The following is a 19363-nucleotide window of genomic DNA, read 5'->3' as shown; positions in this document are numbered from 1 at the left end:
TGATGTGGTGTTGTGTATACCTCTTCTGTATTACAGGCTGATCAGCTGAAGTCTCCCTGGGTTCCTCTTCAGGGAAAGTGATAAGGTCTGGCGTCTTAATGTCAGCCGAGCTGCTCGCTGTGGGCTGGGCGTTGGTGCTGTGGATACTGTCTCCTGAGGCACTGGGATTCATGTAGAACCTGAAAGGGATGATCACAGAATAGTCCATTAGCATTTGTTAGGGGAAAAAAATGTCCAGCTCGCACTGTAAAAAGAAGTTTGTACGTGACACACTCGGTTTTATAATTCATCTTAAATTACTTTAATGTCCTGACGACACATCATATACTTAATTCTAAGACAACAGATTCCTACCCGGTCATTGTGCGCAAGTCATGAAACTCCACGTGCAACAAGGGGAGAAAGGCTGTGCGACAGAAAGGGCAGGTGGTATTCAGGTTGGAGTCGTCAGCTGTCCAGCCCGCCATTATCTCCTCGTCGTACACCAGGGCTTCACAAGAGCGGCACTGGGAGCAACTGGACATCAGCACCTGGCAGCGGTGAAATAGGTCCAACCAGTTAGGAGTTATTCCGATGTACATGTTGGCAGTGAAAGCAGAGCAGCAGGAAAAAGTGTGTTTGCGTGTGTACAGCGTGTCTGACCTCCAGTGCGCAGTTCTGGTAAATGCTTGACGAGGAAGCGTGAAGTGAGGAGCACTGCTCAGAGTCTGGACCCCTGCCCACTCGTCCAGGAGTTGGATCTACAGATAGAGACAAACAGACCAACAGACTTTGATTACTCTTGTCACAGGCCAGCTGACCTCATTAGGTCCTTCTCTTCCTGTGCCATCATGTATTTGCACTACAGAATGAGTGCTTACGCGTCTGGTGGGCCCACCGGCCTGTGTCACTGCTGCCGCTGCTGCTGCCCAGGCTGGTGCAGCTCTGGTTTAGACCGTTGGCCACCAACCCGGGGATGGGACCTCTGTCAGGACTGTCATCTACTTCGTGTGCAGCCAGCAGGTGTTCATCCAGGTGAGACGGGAAGCCGCCGCCACCCTGAGCTTCTTCATCCTGCAGAGTAAAGTTGGATTCAGAGGATTGCTTTAAATTATCACTGGTGACTGACACAGTTCTGGTCAGAATTAATCAGCTAATAAAGCTAAAACAATAAAATGAAAACGTGTTTAAAATGTCTATTGATAAATCTTTTGTTTAATGACACTTGCCTCGTCATCTGAGTAGGAGTAAGCTGAAGCAACTGCCCCCCACACTTTACTGGCCACATTTGCCGCCTGCTTCATGCCTGACTTAAGAACATCAATTTTAGGTCCCGACAAGAGGGTGTCCATCTTAATGCCTGAAATGGAGTTGATGACTGAGCCCAACGACCCTCCTTGGGAGGATTTGACCAGCGCCGTCAATGAGGATGATCTAGGACCCGGGCTACCCACAGCGCTGGCGGGGGTCTTTGTCTTTACAGCAAAAGTCTTGGAGCGAGTAACAGTGGAGGGGCTGCGTTTGGGTGTATCGCCCGGTGAGCCAGCTGGAGTTTTGACAGGAGGCACGGGGAGGCTGGACCGGCGCTCCAGAGACAGTTTGGGCTGTGGGGTGTCGGTGGAGTCTCCCTGGGCCTGCTGGAGCTCCATGCTGGAGGACTTGACGCCCAGGGGGCTCCTCAGGCTCATGTACATCTCAATCTCCTCGGCCAGGTTGCGGGACACCACAGCAGGCATGGAGCGCGGCAGCTCCTGGCTGGTGACAGAGGCCGACTCCTCGCTCTCGGTCACCAGGAGGGAAAGTGGGTCGGCACCCACCTGCACGTCCGCCCTCTCCAGGGGCACTCCTCGCAGCCCAGAGTCATCCTCATGTGTTTCAGTGTGCTTCCTCTCTCGTTTCTCCATTTTCACCTCAGACCCCTTTGACTCTATGTCTTCTCCCTTCCCTTCTTCTGGTGCTCCCGGACCCTCTTCCTCTGGCAGCTTCCCCAATGTCAAGCCCTGGTCATCTTCAGGCTCTTCCTCCAGGTCTTTAAAAAGGGATTTGGGCACATTATTTGGGGGTGGACTTTGGCCTCCACTGAGCGCGGCAGCCAGGATGCGGGCATCGGCACCCATCTGACTGGCCATGTGGTCCACGCCTTTCTCTAGCAGCATCCCAGCGCGGGTTTCAGCACTGAAGCTACAGCTGCGTTCAGCAAAGGATTTCTGCCGCTGCGTTGAGGCTGGCTAGCTACATCCCCCGATGCCAGTGAGGCATCATCATCAGGAAGAGACACGTTGTCATTCTTGCTGTTTCTCCTGAACAAGCTCCCTGTACCTGCAGAATGTGTACAGATAAAATGAGCGAGTCCTTTTTCATTTGAAAACTTACAATTAAAGCAAAAGGAATTTCTTAGTTAAACTTTCTCCTCACCCGTTTCTCTGCCACCATCAAAGCTCCCAGTGGACAGCCTCACAATACTGGGGACAGGTGCCAGCACATCAACAGGACTGGGGGGCTCTGCTACTGCTACAGCACTGTCCACCGAGCTGGCAATGTCACCTCCTGGTTATAAAAGCACATAGTCAACACAGCAACATCTATGTATAAGGAGGAAATGGGGTTTCTGTTACACACACACAACCTTTAAATGCAGAACTAGAAGTGGATGTGACCGTTTCGGAGTGGAAGAAGCTTATCTTTACCATTATGCTGTGCTGTGGTAATGCTTCTCTCTTCAGTGGAAAGGACAGCAGTGTGTGAAGGCTCTGCCAGCTCCTGGTGTAACTCATCCTTGGAGCCGTAGCCTTGATCAGACTGCCTTCCTGTGGATTACAAAAATCACACAAACAATTTTTCCTAGAGGATATAATTAAAGGAAATATGCTTTGCTTTATTTATTTATTTTTGCGACCCCTGGGTCTTCCTTTCACAGTCTTGGCTTTTATTTTAGACTCTGTAATAGTAGGCTCACCTTCTTCACTGCTAAGACATGGGAATACAGTGACTTTGTCAGACAGCCAGATTTATATAATTGGTATAAAATAAAAATGGATTTGTTCACAACATATTGGACGTGGATGTTGTGGTTGCTGGTGTTGTAACATCTCCACATCTCAGCAATGATCAGAGCCACATAGGACACACAAGCCCTCAGTTGTTAAAGCTTTACACCTGCAACCCTAGTAACTTTAGGGCATCAGTACCTGTACTACAGTGGGTGTCTGTCGTGTCTTCCATGCTGTGGCTGTGGGCAAACAGGCTGTGTTCCTCGCCGTTGACCTCACTTGAGCTGTCAGCGCTTCCATGACTCAAACGGTCAGCAGTAGCTAAAGACAGAAGGACACAAAAAGAAAAAAGTGGGTCAGAAACAAGGAAACAGAATAAGACGAAACAGAAGTACGAGTCTCCCTTTATGCAGCCCTGTCATACTGTATATTCCATTCCCACCTGTTGGGTTAAGTGTGGGCCCCTTCTTGGAAGATGTCCGGTGAGGAGCGTGCTTGAACTGGGCCACTCCACGGAGCACATTGCGCAGCTTCGTCCACATAAAGAGGCCACTACGGTTTCTACTCGGCCATGGACTCTCTAAGACGGCCTGCGGGGGGACAGACTAAAGGGTGAGGACATGCGTGTGTAGTGAAGTGCTTTCAGTCCTTTGAGATGTGGTTTAGTAAAGTAAAAGGCTATGTGTGTGACCTTGTTGTAGTATCCATATGTGATGGCGTTCGGGTGCACTCCTGCTTTCTTCATCTCAACGAGGACTCTCACAGCCATAACAGGAAGACCCCACACGCCACAGAGCTGCATCACCACTCTGTAACACACCTGAATGACACAGAGATAAAAACACGAAACATTCATTGATAAAAACGTATCACACCATGAGACATGCAGACCTATGAAAATCTTCAGGAAAAGCATGTTGGTAAAAAAAAAAAAAGTCTCTTTAAAAGACTTTACCTCGTCCAGCACCTCCACCTCAGTGGTCCTCATCTTCAGGAGGACGTTGTACGCCTGCTGCATGGCACGGCTTTTAGACTTTGCCAGTCGCATGCTTGCTGGCAGGCAGATGAACCACAGGCTGTAGCAGTGACTGAACAGACACCGGGCCCACAGCGGAGGGTTGGTGTGAAACCTCTTAGCCATCTTATATGCTAGCTTGATCTCCTGTTGGATCATGCAAGGACATTTAAAGGTTTTCTTTTTTTTACATTAATGGTTGACGAGGACTGAGGATAAGTGTATTTCAGTAACAGTGTACTGCTGCTACTAGTTAGTGTGACTGTGTGAGTGTGTGCACACCTGCTTTGTCCTTTTAGCCAGTAATGCAGGGCTGCTGGACAGACTGGCCCCTGCTGCTCTGGTGCTAAGTGCTGGTCTTAACTCCCTTGGACGGTCAAACAGCTCCATCTGCAGCCTGGGGAAACTTTTATAGCTGGAGGATGAGAAATAGGATTGTTGAAATAGGATTGTTGCAAGGTCACGTAAGACTTTTTCTGGGGTTTATTTTTAATCCGGCCTTCTCTATCTAATAAAGTCTAAGTTAAATTACTTACGTGTATCTGGGGGCAGGTTCAGTTCCATCATCCACTAAAGGTTCAGGGGGCATGACGAAAACTGTGTGTTCGCTCTTCTGGGACTCGTCCAGCTCCAGCAGTCTCGTATCCTCAGATGACTCTCCCTCAACCTGCGGAGAGGATCACATCCTGAGTCTTAGTGATGCTGACATCGATGACATGAGTTTGACAAAAAGCAGGTCATTTCCTGTCTAATGGCAGAAAGCAAACAACTACAAGCATATTACAATCTATTATGCTTTTCCAGTTAGGCAGTAAAACACGCTCATTTGAATGTGGTTAGGATTTAAGGATAGAAGAAAAGCAGGACATGCCACCTTTAATGTTAGTTAAAAACATAAAACAGGGTGCAGGGAAATTTGATTACTGTGTAATTGATTACCTTGGTGCTCTTGTCGGTGATTTTATCAGAGGGAAAAAGCTGCAAGAAGAGGAAGGAGAGCAAAGGGAACAGAATGAATCAGAGGAAATTCTGGCTTCCTTAGTTTCCCAGTGGACAAAGTTATTTTGCCAATGAAACAACATAAAACAAAGGCTTGTTCATAGAAGGAAACCGCAGGTGGAAGAGGAAAAACAAAACAGCACAAAACCAGCATGTATGTATCCGACACCGGCCTGACGCTGGGTCGGTAATCACCTTCTCCACGCAGTCGTCAAAAAAGGCCAGGCCAGTGTCCTTGTCGCTGACAAACGTGCACTCCTCAATGAAGCGGATGAATATCTGGGTCTTGGTGAGCTGGGAGTAGAACTTCTGGTGGGCGCGGTCTCGGCTTTTGAGGAAACCTGCAGGAAGGCAAGAGGGTTTCAATGTATTCTTTATCTGTCCCTCTTCAAAAACTACACAGCTTATTGTAACAACAGCGTTTCAATAAGCTGTGTTTCAAACCTTTTTCCTTCATTCTATCTGTATCTAAAATTGATCTGCAACAGTGAAGCTAAATGGAGGTGAGAACCCATTTCCCAGCAACAGGCATTAGTGAAGTCTTCTTACAGCTGATGAGACTGGTGATTGATTTCTAAAAACACTTGAGTGAATGCTCCTTGAAATAGAAATAGTGATAAAATTAAACATCAGTGAAGCAATCCAATTTAAAGGTCTAAATTATGCATAGGTTACAAAGCCAGGAAGCTTTCAACAAGCATCGTATTAGGCTGTACATAAGCACTCACATGTCGATTTTACCCGGGTTTCCACACATTTGAAAAGCGAGCTCAATCACTCGTTTACCTTGCAGGTCGTAGAGGGAGTCCGCGGCCGTGGCCTTTTCGGAGGGCGCCTGGGTGATAGGTTTGAGGTAGGAGCGGTAGCCCTTCAGGATGGAGGCCATGAAGCGAAGGAAGGCCTCCTGGATTTCCATCTCCAGGGCCGTCTTCTTCTTGTGCCATGTGAAGTCCGCCTCGATGGGGGTCATGTCCACTGCTGAGCCTTCCTCACCTGTTTGACGTACTGAAACTAAAACACACAATGAATTTTGAGGTCAGTTGGACCAATCTATACAAAATCTGTGTGTGTCTGTGTGTGTGTGTGTGTGTGAGAGAGTGTATACAAATGTGCTTTTATCTTTCAACTAGCTTAACTTATCTTAACTTTACCAAATGCTTCTCTTATGTTTTATTCTTTTATGTTTATGTTGTTTCAGTAAATCATCCTTTTACTTTATAAACTTGTTTTGGAAAGCACTATATAAGTTTTGTGTAGCCAGTATTCAATTTTTCAGTGTCAATAGTTTTTTTATATATGAGATTATAATGTCATGATTTTTTGGTCCATTCCCTTCTCTGAAGGTTTTGCTACAAGAGGAGGTGAGATGCAGTTTGTACCTGTGGCCAGCTGGTGGTGCAAGTTGCTCAGTGAGTTAACGAGACTCTTGCAGGGCTTCTTTGGGAGGTTCTTCCAGTTGCTGTGTCTCTTTTCGTCAGACCTGTAACACACAATACCACAAAGGCAGTTAGCTGGAAGTAATAGCAGAGCCGGAGCATAAATCATCTGCTATGTGGTGGTCTAACAAATGTGTTGCTGTAATATGTGAGGCAGTAGTTAAACATTATGAGAGCTGTTTATATGCAGCACAAAGCAGGCGGTGACATGGGTTTAATATCAAAGCACAACATACAGGTAGATAGTGTTGGTGTCCAGATCCACACAGACAACATCTGCTGGGGGGTCGTAAAGGTCGAAGTAGCGAGAGTCCACACCCACTATAAAAGGACATGGAGCGTTGAGGACACCTGCTAGAGAGAGCGGGCACAGGGGGATGTAGGGACACTGCCACTGGAAGGGGAAGATCATCTGAGGAGAGACAAGAGACAGAAGCACAATTACAACAACCGGGCTGACAATAAGAAAGGAGAAGAAAGTCTGCATCAGACTCCAGAATTAAATTTGGGCAACTCGGACAAATTCTCACTTGCATAAGAAATAGCGCTTCTTTATTGTAACTGATTTATTGTGACACTAGATGTATTTGGGGGATTTTTGAGGATTGTGACATCCTGTGTAATCAAACATACATGGTTGGCAAAGTTCAATTATGTTGGAACTGGAGAATCAACAACCAATCTTGCTGAAAAATACGTCAAAGGCCGAAGTGGCAATATTAAAAATGATTGTTTGATGATGTAATTGTCGTTGTTTTAAGATTAAATGTTGACAAGTGTATTGATGTTTTATGAGATTTTTCAGACAATAATTTTATTTTTTTTATTTTTTTGAGATGCCTTCATATGCAAACAAAATGCACAACATTCAAAGGAACAAAAGATAGAATTGTTAGACTTTATGGTCTCTGACTTTGAGGACTTTCAAAATATTTAAGTAAACAACTTTGGAATAAATAAGTGTAAATCCCCAGTTCATTACCAGTTCCATGTTGTGAGTAGAATAGATGAAATAATTAGTAGCATTGCTTTGACTTGTGTAATTGTCTGTATAGTATAAGTGAATATGATAGGGATTTTTAATTAAATGTAAGAAAGGTCGATGACACAATACATTACAACTGAACATCGAAAACGTGTTTGTCAAAAGCCTGTTCCTCTTCTTGCTGGATGTTTTACGGTGTTTGTCATTCACAGTGTTACACCTGGCTGTTAGTTACCCTCATCAAAGTAAATTAGTGCTGCACAGTTCCACCATGTTTATGTGCTTTTAAAGAATGCTTTCAAAGCATCTGATTAAATCAACCATGAAGAAAAAACAGTGTTAGAGGAATTACATATACATGTAATGCATGCTTTGTGGTTTAGCATGCCAATGAGACTATGCAGTTCAGATGAAGTAGTGCTGTCTTTTATTCTAAGGGTGACTTGCCTGGGCACCTGAATGTTTATGAAACAGGCTGTGTTTGTGATAATCCCATAATAATTGTTTTTATGTATGCAGACAATTTGGTTATTTTCCCCTCCCTACAGAGCAGGTAAATCCCAACAACGATGATCTATGATACTTGTAGGATTTTCTCGAGTATTACTTAAGTAGAGAAGCTTTTAAAGTAAGCAGTTAGGTCTTCACCACTATTTTTTTAGATAGAGATACACATATATCGACAATATTATTAATCTGATAAACAAATCTGTACATACATTTCTAATGCGGTCAGTAAAGTGAGGGTCCGGCTGTTTATGACTTGCTGTAAGCCCCTGTATACTGCTCAGATATGGTGTAGCCATAAAAAAGGCACAGAATGGTCAGATCTTATCTTTCATTACTATGCAACCTGACCCGAAATTAAGTAAACTGAATTGAACTGAAGAGCTAAGCAAATGTTGCTAAAACTCAATCTTGCCACTAGTACTACTGAATATGAGAGTAGGAGTGTGGCTTGTATGGTGGAGCGTACTCACAGCCACCACAGCCTCGGCCACTCCAGTGAGCACAGCGGGCCGCAGTGAGTGCAGCAGGATCTTGCTCTCCAGCAGGACAAAGTGCAGCAGCGTGGCGCAGTTCTCGGAGCCCAGATTCATCAGCAGAGTGCCGTAGTCTGCCCCACTGACGTGGGATGGAGAGCACAGAGGAGATGAGCGAGTTGATTAGTTTGGGACAGCAAGGGAGAAAAAAAAAAATTGATGGAGTAAAGGTAACTAGAGACAGACAAGAGAGAAATGCCGTCATTCAGATCTTCTCTAAACAAAGGTAGATAATGAAAATTCTAACTGGAAACAATTAGTTTGAGTGCAACTTTAAATGGTTGTTAATGGTTAATTCTGAAATATGCAAATGGAATGGTGGACAAAACAGCACTCTCACCTTACAATATAATGCAATCCAACAACCCTGAAAGTCATACTTGATTTGTTAAGCTTATAATGGAAAGCTTCTGTTGAGACTCTGTGGCACTGACTCAATTTGACAGTCATTTCCAAGGATGTACAGCATTTTCTAATGTTATTAAGACAATATCCTATTAAGCTGTCGCCAAGAGTCTACTTGATCCATTGTTTGTTTTTCTAATGCAGTTGTTTTCAGAACCTAATATGACCTTTTAGAGGGCGCTGGAATTGTGACTCAAAAATCCAGATTTTGTCTCATTGAATACCAATTAGCAATTAGCTTTAACAAATGCCTGAAAATCAAAATTTTTGTGGGTTGTCAAGGTTACATAAGGTAGGCAAGAGGCCAGAGTCACTGCTTGAGGTGCTCATATCAAGTTTTGCCATTTATGAAATGCATCAGTGGAAAAGGTCTCAAAACTGATGATGCCCAAGGCTGTTTTTAGAGTGAGGCCTGGAAAAATAAAAAACTGGGGGAAAAAAAACTAACTAACTGAATGAATGCATTTGCTTTTTTTCCCTGGAACAATGCACTCCGCTGGTCTTTTTCTTTTAGCCTGCTCAGCTGTTTTTCTTTAAGACAAAGCACTGAAGGACAGTTACGTTTGGCTTGCAATGGAAACAAAAATTGTCAAAGTATGAAGAGGAAGAAATAAAATTGCAAAGCAAAGACTTTTGTACCTGAGGGGTAAGGGTGTGCACACAGGCTGGGAGAGGATCAAAGTGTCATGTGCCGAGAGCTGAAAGGAAAGGTGTTGTAATGTTCATATAAGGAATTAGATGGCAAAGACAAAAAGACACATGTTAAAGTATATTTTTGATCAACAAGATTGACAATTATTAACAATATACAGAGATAAAAGACGTCACCTGGACTAATATTCTTGGCCTTTGAGGGGAAGGAAATGACACATTATGCATGAAGTGTGAGATGTGCCTGTTGAAAGAAATACACAAAATGTCTTCAAATTCTTTTCACAAACATATACAACTACATTCAAGCTAGCTTAGTATTAATGTCCACAACGATATCTGTAAGTGTATTCTTACTTTTCAATAGGGAGTGGGTGTGGGCCTGAGACGGAGAGCTTGTAGAGGAACATCAGGAACTTGCGGAAGGCCCCAAAGAAGGGCCAGCGGGAGAGCAGGCAAATGCATTTATTGGTGTTCACGGGCCGATTGGGGATCATCTTCTTCTCCACCGTGGTGAGCAGGCCTAGCTGGATCTTCTGCTTCTCGCTCAACAGATCCACTGGATGTGGCTCGTAGAACTGGATGGCTGATCCATACACCTGCAACCGAGAGAGTCATGTTGTAACATCCTGGCACCCTCGCCAGTTTAACCTTGATAGAAAAGGTCTTTTCAAAGAGTACACTGAATCACAATAACAATCCTCCTTTCATTAAAAGAAAGTTTCTTTTTACATCAATGACAGCTTGCTCTTGGCTGCTGCACCTCACCTTTTCACCAGAAGAGATGGTTAGGACAAACGTGGAGAAGACGGGCAGAGGATCACGCGTGTTTGGTGCCCAACACTCGATCTTGGCACCCATGGGCAAACAAAACAGAGGGACAGATTCTGACAGAGGAAAAGACTCATAGTCCTCTTCTGGGTAACGAAAGATGAGACCTGGAAAACAAAGGAAAACACAAATGATGGCTGTATACAAGTGTTGTTATGATGTAGTAGTGTAGAACAAGACCAGGTACGATAGACAGGCTAGACTTCTGGCTTTATTTCTCTGCAAACATTAAAAAATAGAGGCTCTAAGAAAAGAGAGCTCCCTTTTTGTCATTTCGGATGAAAAGTAGTAATCAGTCAGAATACTGTGGTTTCATTTTCAGGAAATAACTGTTCTGCTCCTTTGTAACTTGTTGTTTGGTGAGATGCCTTTCTGACAAGACACAAATGTTCTTATGTCAACATGCGCATACAAAAACAAGCCTGTAGACACACAAATATTGGGTGTGGCAGGAAGTGCAGTTGTCTGAGATGAATAAACAGCCGTCTCACAGGAAAAAGGCCGGCCAAACAGATAAAGTCAGCGTGTGTGCATGCACACATTCATACGAACACTGATTATACGTCTGTTGCACAATGAATTGGTACAAAGGCCAAGCAGTTAAGGAAGCATTCAGTCGGTGAAAATGTCACAAAACAGTTCAGAAATGCCAGCTGCAACAAGCAATAACTATCTACAACAAGATCACAGATAACATCTGACGGTGCCGCTCGCATGAGCTTTGAGACAAAAAGTAACAGAGGCTGATTGTGACAGCACTCAAAGCCGCACCATTTCTAACTGCACTGCATTTTTAATATCAGTACATCACATCATTTAACAGGGCAGCTTATTTCTGCTAGAAAGAAAAAGATGATTATGTTAAAAGGACAAAATAAAATGCTCAAGTCAAAATTATGAGTGGGTTTGTCAACATTTTTGATCTCTTTCTGACTAAGCGCTTCATAATGTTGGACTTCAGAAGCCAAAATGTTGACTTATTATCTCAGTACTTTGATTTTTAAAATGTCAAACTTTAGATTCCCTTCATCTCATGATAATGACTCAGTATCTCCTAACTGTGACTTTGAATGTCAGAACCTTACTTACTACTTGCCATTTCATAATTTTGATTTAGCATGAGTATTAGTATTTTCATTTAAGTCATTTTTGTTTTCCATTTCCTGGGTTTCTGTTTAAATGGTTTCTTGGCTTCAGACACAATACTTTATGCACTGTGAACCACATACACTTTTCCTTTAACTACTCACTGCATCGTTTCTATACAGAGTAGACTTCATGATCTCTTGTTTTCTCCGACATGAATTTTTTTTCATAAATTTAACATAACTAACAATTGCTCTATTATCTAATGTGCAATAACAGTCACATCAATATAACTGCAGACTTCTGCAGAACACTGACGACACTGCTGTGAATTTCTGACATTGTAAGCCATCACAAAGATATCTGACAAGTTTACTCACCAGCTTTGTAACTGATGGAATTGGACGCAGATACTGATTTCTTGTAACACAGGAAGACGTTGGAGCCCCACTGAAAAGTTTTAAAACACAGATATTACAAATGTACTCTCTAAGGAGTGATGATGCAAAAGTTCTATCTATGGAAGAAAAGACTCACCATGCCGCAGTTGAGGTTCTTATCCACCTTACAAAAGGTATGTGGCGGCGTCTCGCCCTTGCTGGTGACAATGACGCAGATGTCCGTAACTGCCAGGGAGTTCTGAGGCTGGACGGGCGGCGCTCGGCGGAAAGTGATGAAGATGCGCTGCGAGGTGGCGGAGCTGTTGTTGACGTTGGCGCAGCGGCCGTACGGTGTGGCCTGGATGACCTCGCAGCCCTGGATCAGTCGCTCCTTCCCTTCATACAGCACACTGATAAACACAGCAACACATTTTGAAGGTTATGTACAAAAGTGACAGCAGAGAGAAATAACGATGTAACTTGAGAGTAGGTCTGTAGAGCTGTCTTTAGGTCTTAAGATTCAGAGTGCATAAATCATCAAAAAGGTGTGTAAATTAAGATGGCAGATCGCAGAGCAATGCAATACTGCAAGGCTCTCATAGACAATTAACTGCCTCAGACGGAGTGCTGTGATGGAATCAGTTGTGCTCTCTGGCATAGCTTTCATTTCTTAAACAAGCTTTGCTGCCAAAAGGCAAATAACTCACATTCTTATGGAGCAGCAGTTTACACAGCAAAAAAATAAGGACATTCAAGTTTGAACAGACAACAAATCATAAGTTTGAAGAAGACAGCAAGAAGGAAAGAATAACAAACACAGTGAAATAGAAAAATATAGGAATTTCTGTGTGGCGCATAAAAAAAAAAACAACAACAACAGGCACACCAAACGGCGGATGTCTTCTGTTGGTGTGGCCTCCAAAATGTTGAAGGTGTCCACTACAAGCTCCTGACTAATGTCCTAAACAGTCTGACGCAAAGGCTTCCAGGGAATCCTCCAAAGCACAATTACCAAACGGAAAGATTTTAACAAAATTTAAAGAATGACCTTCCTACTAGTGTCTATCTCTCATTTCCATCAGCTATGTACCAAGTCATGCTTTCAGACAGTATGCAGACAACAGAACAGTGACAAATACAACACAGAGACTTTGAAAGCCACAATTTTCACATGTATTGAAGTTGTTGGTGTTTTTCATACAGCAGAAGAATGAACAGCACCAAATGTTTTGTTCTAAACATCTAAGAATAAGTTATGATCTCATGAGCTGTGCTGTTTTCAGTCACCACCAGGAACAACATAATAGAAAATGGGAGGGCCACACAATTGGTACCATTTTATCTACTCTGGTTTTAAATTATGACAGAATTGTTCTTTGTGGCGATTTTAATATTCATGTTGATGACCCCACCAATGTTAATGCAACTGACTTTTTAAATATGGCCACTTCTTTTAACTTCAAACAACATGTCAAAGGGCAAACACATAACCGTGGTCATACACTGGACTTGGTTTTTACCCTGGGTGTCAGCATTTCCTCTGTGGAATTAGTGGACATGACCATATCTGACCACAGATGTATTGTTTTTAGCTGCGATTTGCCTGTTACTCATGCCGCCTCACCAAGCTCCATGTGTTGTCGCATCTTTAATGAACAAAGTGTTTCAAAGTTTTGCGCAGTCTTTCAGAGCCAAAGCCAACACCTGTCTGATTCCAACACCAACAATCTGGTTGATCACTTCAATCATATCTGCTTGTCGTCACTAAATATTACTGCTCCTCTAAAGGTTAGGCCTACGTCCTCAGCTAGTAAACAACCCTGGATAAATGACAGCATTCGCAGCCTAAAAAGGGAATGCAGGAAAGCAGAGCGCAGATGGAAAAAATCCAATCTCCAAGTCCATTACCTCAGTCTGAAGGATTTACTAACTACAATAAAATGGTTAAGGATGCGAGAACACACTATTTTTCTGAACTCATTACTACACATAAACACAATCCCAGGTTTCTGTTTTTACACTGTGGATCAGCTGGTAAACCCAACCCCTCCTTGTGCCTCAGCTGGAAGTAATGATGACTGTGAATTGTTTTTATCTTATTTTACCAATAAGGTGGTGTCAATCAGAGCCTCTATTACCCCCGTGGCCTCTTACTCAGAGGTTCCTCACCAGCAACAACAGAGTTTTAACCAGTTTTATCCCATCGACTTGTCTGAGCTTTTAAAAACAATATCACAAATGAGAGTGTCCTCCGGCCCACTTGATATAATACCTACAAAATTTTTACTAAAAGTAATAGATTCTGTTGGGCCCCATTTGATCTCTGTTTTCAACAGCTCCCTATCTACTGGTTGTGTCCCTGATTATTTTAAAACGGCTTGCGTGAACCCACTTTTAAAGAAACCTGGTTTAGATCCCTCCCTCCCACAAAATTTTAGACCAATTTCAAAACTGCCTTTTATTGCAAAGATTCTAGAAAGAATTGTGTCCAAACAGCTGCTCACTGTGCTGGAAAATAACAAAATATTTGAAAAGTTTCAGTCTGGTTTTAGGAAGTACCACAGCACTGAGACTGCCCTGCTTAAAGTCACCAATGACCTTTTAATGTCTGCTGATGAAGGTATGTGCTCAGTCCTTGTACTCCTGGACCTTAGCGCTGCTTTTGACACCATTGATCACAACATCATGTTAGACAGACTGAGGCACTGGGTGGGGATCTCTGGTACTGCTCTAGAATGGTTTTCATCCTACCTGTCAAATAGGAAGTTTTGCGTGTCTGTAAACAACTATGTCTCTTCATTCTGTCCAGTTCAATATGGTGTGCCTCAGGGGTCGGTCTTAGGACCCATTTTGTTTTCCTTGTATCTGCTTCCCCTTGGACACATTATCCATAAACATGGCATTTCTTTTCATATTTATGCTGATGACACACAAATGTACTTGCCCGTCAGATCCACAGACCCTGGAATGCTGAGTTCACTTAACAACTGCCTTTGTGAAGTTAAAAAATGGATGTCAAATAATTTCCTCCAGCTGAACTCAGACAAAACAGAAATCCTGGTCATCGGGTCCCAGCAGATGGCAAATCAAATACTGCCATCTGCTGGTTCCCTAGTAAATCACATTAAGCCTGTGGCAAAGAACCTTGGTGTTTGGTTTGATAGTAATTTAAATTTCGAGCAGCACACCACAAAGCTTGTTCAATCATGTTTTTATCAACTTAGAAATATAGCTAAAATTCGATCTATGTTAACTTTTAAGGACACCGAGACCATTTTACACGCCTTCATCTCATCACGCCTGGATTATTGCAACAGCCTTTTCACCTGTTTAACCCAAAAATCTATTGATCGACTCCAGACTGTCCAGAACTCAGCTGCCAGGCTTTTAACCAGAACAAAGAAATATGACCACATTACTCCTATTTTAGCTTCATTACACTGGCTCCCAGTATGCTTTAGAATTGACTTTAAAATTCTATTGATCACTTTTAAAGCTCTTCATGGCCTCTCGCCTTGTTATATTTCTGACCTTTTAGTCCCATACGCACCAGCACGTACCTTGAGATCCTCGGGCAGAGGCCTGTTGTCTGTTCCAGAGTCTCGACTGAAAACTAAAGGGGACAGAGCGTTTGCTGTCAGGGCCCCGAGGCTCTGGAACAGCCTGCCCGAGGAAATCAGGTCGGCTGAGTCAGTGAACTCTTTTAAGTCCCTTCTTAAAACATACTTTTATAGGAGAGCTTTTCCCGATCTTATTTGACTTTATTTTATCCCTTTTATTTTATTGTATTTTACTAATTTTATATAAAATTTTCATGCTCATGTTTTTTTTTTGTATTATTCTTTACACTTGTTAAAGCACTTTGTAACTTGTTTTTGAAAAGTGCTCTACAAATAAGGATTATTATTATTATTATTATTATTACCATCTAAAAGAAAATGTCTTTACATCTTACAAGGGGGATGTTAACAGGTAAGGTGTAAAAAACTGTGTAATAAATCTAAACACAAGACAATGAAAGACTCCACCCAGTATGCCAGAATAACACGTAGTATGTAAAATGCCTAAAATACCAGGGATGTCCTACAGCATCCGGCCGCATTTTACATTATGCAAACCAGCACACTTTTCTGGCTATCCTGACCCACAATCCTCTACGCAGTATGAGCAAAAGTTTTAAAGTTCAAGGCCCAATGTAGGATGTCCCATTTGTATGTGTGCTGCATTATTTTTAAATTCTCTGCGTCTTAAATGTGAAAAGTCTTCTGGTTTCATTACTCCTCTATTACCGTAAACTGAATATCTTTGGGTGGTGCACAAAACCACATCTTTGGGGTCATCATCTTGGGCTTTAGGAAACAATGAGTGACAGTTTATCATTTTCTGATATTTTATAGGCTTAAAAACAAATCAAATCAATGAGAAAAGAATCAACAGATCAAATAGACAATGAAAATAATCATTACTAACAACCCTAATCATCATAATATAAAGTTATTATGGTGTCTGATGGACATGAAGTAATATTAGCACTCATTTCGAGTTGTGCTTCTGGACACCTTATAAATAAAAGTATATCCACTCTCCTTTTAGCTCATTTTGGTCTACACCAACTCCTGAGGGAAATATCTGCCTCTTCAGCTGCTAAATGCTCCACTGTGTTCACCAGCTAGTCGCTAACTTTGTCTGTGTACGTTTTGTTGCTGGGCAGATCGAGTACAACAGTAGTCATTTGATCCATTGTTAGTATGTAAATATTGATTAATGCGGCTGCAAGTCTTCCAAGCTGTCAGAAAACATTATGTTCATGGAAAAAGACAAACTCAAGCACTCTTCACTTTCCACTTACTTATCACCTGGGTTATGTGGATGGAAGACTTCAAGAATTCTTCAATTTCTTAAAAACTGAATTGTTAACAGTGGTGTACAAATCTGGCAGATAAAAGTGTGCACTGAAATGCTGCCATAAACACATATCAGTCCCCCATTCAGACTGATTTGGGGGGAAAGTGCATTCTTGAAAGACAATGAGCAAGAGGCTGAACTGTGGCTGGTTCAGTGTGTGGTCAGCAGCACTGGCTTTCTTCTTAAAGCTCCGGCTTACCGTTGAGGCCCCGGTAAGAAGCCCATCTTCAATGGGTGATGTGAATTAGACATATTTACCAGCTGACTCATTCGAACCCCAGGCAGTAAGAGCAACATATCAAGATTCTCATATCCAACGTAGCACAAAACAAACACTTGTTTGAATGAATGTAATAATAATGGATTACTGCCAACATGTTTTGTGCATTACCAGGCTCGGCTTTTTAATCACTCCTGCTGTAGAATATCACACAGCTAAAAGTTACCGACAGAAGAGCAATCAGTGTCCCGCTGTGCTTTGCATGACTGTAGGGCTTCTATGGTAGCATGCTCCATGTCCTCCCTTCCCATCTGGACAATGCAATGTGGGAGGCCAAAAGCTGTGGTTGCTGATTGCTGTCCTGTTTAAACTAACACAGACCCCAAAACACTTCTTTTAAATCTTGTTCAAGCTACAGGGCAGCCAGCACAGATATAATAGTCCTGAAACACTCCATTTATTCTGAAAAGAGAGCAGGACAAACCTAAAGAGGCCAGGGGGACAGTTGCCAGCAAATTCTCATTTAGGCAACAAATTCAGAGTCCTAATGGGCACAGTGAGTCGTGACGCTGCGGAGCCCCGGGCTGGAAGTGCTGGCTTTACTGACAGCAGAGGTGGCAGAAGGAGGAATTAAAGATTTACATGTTGCTAGTTTTTTGTTTAGTCTGGTGGAACAGATCAGGAAGGGAACATGGCCAAAAATATTTACACCACTACGGTTGTGACTCAACCTAAACAGAACCATCAGGAAGTGAACTAATGCTAGAACACAGCTACACATCGCATTTGTATTAAAACATGCTATCATATCACTTATTAATAACAGACCACAAAGTCATGCATTTTACATTAGGAGCCTCCTAATATTATCTCTGTTTGCAGCAACACAGAAAATAAGCTATTCCTGTGTGCTATGCAGTCTCATTAAACTGAATGCCTGATTTGGTGCTCCGACCAATCAAACAAGCAAAGCAGCTTGACAACTTGAATCCTTGAATATAGCTTCAGATCTATTTTCTCCACTCCATACGTCTGTTAGCAGGCTAAGCTGGATTGCGCAATCCTTTAAAAGGAAACAACACTTGACATATGATCTTCTGTTTATGCTCAGAGCACCAGCGGGTGCAAGGTTTCACGAGGGTTTTTATGTACTTCTATGGTTTACAGCTACATTTAGCAGTAGGGAATCACACCATTAACATGTGAAATTAACCAGAATCATCACAGAGCTATTGGAGTGCAGTCAATGTGTTGTAATCTTTATACAGCAACACCATGTTTTAATGAAAGACCTGAATTTGAAGGGGAATCTTTCAGAGAGTGATCATCTAATGTAACAGGAAACTCCAGTTTGTTAGTGGGTGACACAAATTGGGTAAGGTGTGTGGAGCCCTGAAATGCCTCGGGCGGTTTCATCATTGTTCTCAATGACATTGATATTGCTAGTTCATTCAGGACAAACGGGTTAACGGCTATAAAGCATTAATCATGAAATATAGGTTAACATGTTTGGCTCCTCTGTGAACAAGTTAGAACAGCAAGTGGCAGCTTTAGGCATACCAGTCTGGATAAAAGGGCACCATAATGGGAGTATCCTCTTTTAAGATAAGAGAAGGAAGCAGGGAAATTGTATCAGTGGATAGAAGCCAAGAGGTGTGGCTGAGCGGGAGAACACTCCATGACGCAACAGGGGAGAGTGAACTAAATAATCAACACACCTTCTTCCTTCCACCCCCAAAAACACATTAGTTACATTAAGTATGACTCTGAGGGACACAAAATACTAGACACCTTTCACTATACCAGGACCCTGAAACTGAAGGAGCTAAATGGAATTCAGCCATTATTATATTTATTACACTTTTCCTACTGTGACATGCCATAATGTATTTAAAAAGACCCCCCACCCCCACCCCAAAAGCTTCTTCCTTGTTCCAACCCGTTTCCATCGTAACATCACACCGAGCCTCTAAAGCTACTGTAACTCGGAGAGAACAGCAGAAGACAACATTGAGGAAGTGAAGAGTCCCTTTCTGCTGCAGGCGTATTTACATGCCAGATTACAAACCGTGACATAAACAAACTGACTCACCCAATGTCAATGAGAGGAGACTTCCCTCGACTCCTCTTGTAGCACAGGAACAGCTCGGGACTCTTAAGACTGCCATGATTAAGGTTGGCTGGTTGGCCGCTGTAGGTGCTGTCGATGCAAGTGAAGCCCTCGGGCACGGTTTCTCCTGCCGACTTGTTAATGACGGCCAAGTCAGTGATGGGTGCCTTGGGCCCGCTGGACTTGGTCTCCGACAGGTCCTGCTCCAGGGGCGTGGACTTGTCTGTCAGCCCAGCCACCACAAAGTAGTCGGTCACGCGGTGACCCTTGTCCTCGATCATGGCTGGGTACACCTGGAAGTAAGAAAATAGAGATTCATTTGGATTGA

The 19363-nt window shown here is 42.9% G+C and overlaps 1 protein-coding gene across 1 annotated transcript in view; it reads right to left on the bottom strand.

The window, feature by feature from the left end:
* The window catches only part of dennd4c (DENN/MADD domain containing 4C), a 38635-nt gene that overhangs the window by 3726 nt on the left and 15546 nt on the right, over window positions 1-19363 (bottom strand). Inside the window, 27 exon segments of the mRNA XM_038732727.1 lie at window positions 21-179; window positions 355-530; window positions 643-740; window positions 861-1053; window positions 1209-2197; window positions 2200-2298; window positions 2395-2526; window positions 2667-2786; window positions 3168-3290; window positions 3412-3559; window positions 3661-3789; window positions 3925-4131; window positions 4267-4399; window positions 4521-4651; window positions 4924-4962; window positions 5179-5324; window positions 5770-5994; window positions 6363-6463; window positions 6656-6831; window positions 8385-8529; window positions 9492-9550; window positions 9681-9747; window positions 9861-10102; window positions 10272-10441; window positions 11801-11870; window positions 11958-12210; window positions 19018-19328. Coding sequence (XP_038588655.1) covers window positions 21-179; window positions 355-530; window positions 643-740; window positions 861-1053; window positions 1209-2197; window positions 2200-2298; window positions 2395-2526; window positions 2667-2786; window positions 3168-3290; window positions 3412-3559; window positions 3661-3789; window positions 3925-4131; window positions 4267-4399; window positions 4521-4651; window positions 4924-4962; window positions 5179-5324; window positions 5770-5994; window positions 6363-6463; window positions 6656-6831; window positions 8385-8529; window positions 9492-9550; window positions 9681-9747; window positions 9861-10102; window positions 10272-10441; window positions 11801-11870; window positions 11958-12210; window positions 19018-19316 — 4829 coding nt within the window. The 5' untranslated portion in view covers window positions 19317-19328.

This window comes from Micropterus salmoides, unplaced genomic scaffold (genome assembly GCF_014851395.1).
Source record: "Micropterus salmoides isolate LMB-PRFRI ecotype aquatic unplaced genomic scaffold, ASM1485139v1 Ms_hic_scaffold_2, whole genome shotgun sequence".
Taxonomy (NCBI): Eukaryota; Metazoa; Chordata; class Actinopteri; order Centrarchiformes; family Centrarchidae; genus Micropterus; species Micropterus salmoides.
Note: the sequence above shows the minus strand (reverse complement) of the source record. Positions and strands in the feature narration are given on the sequence as shown.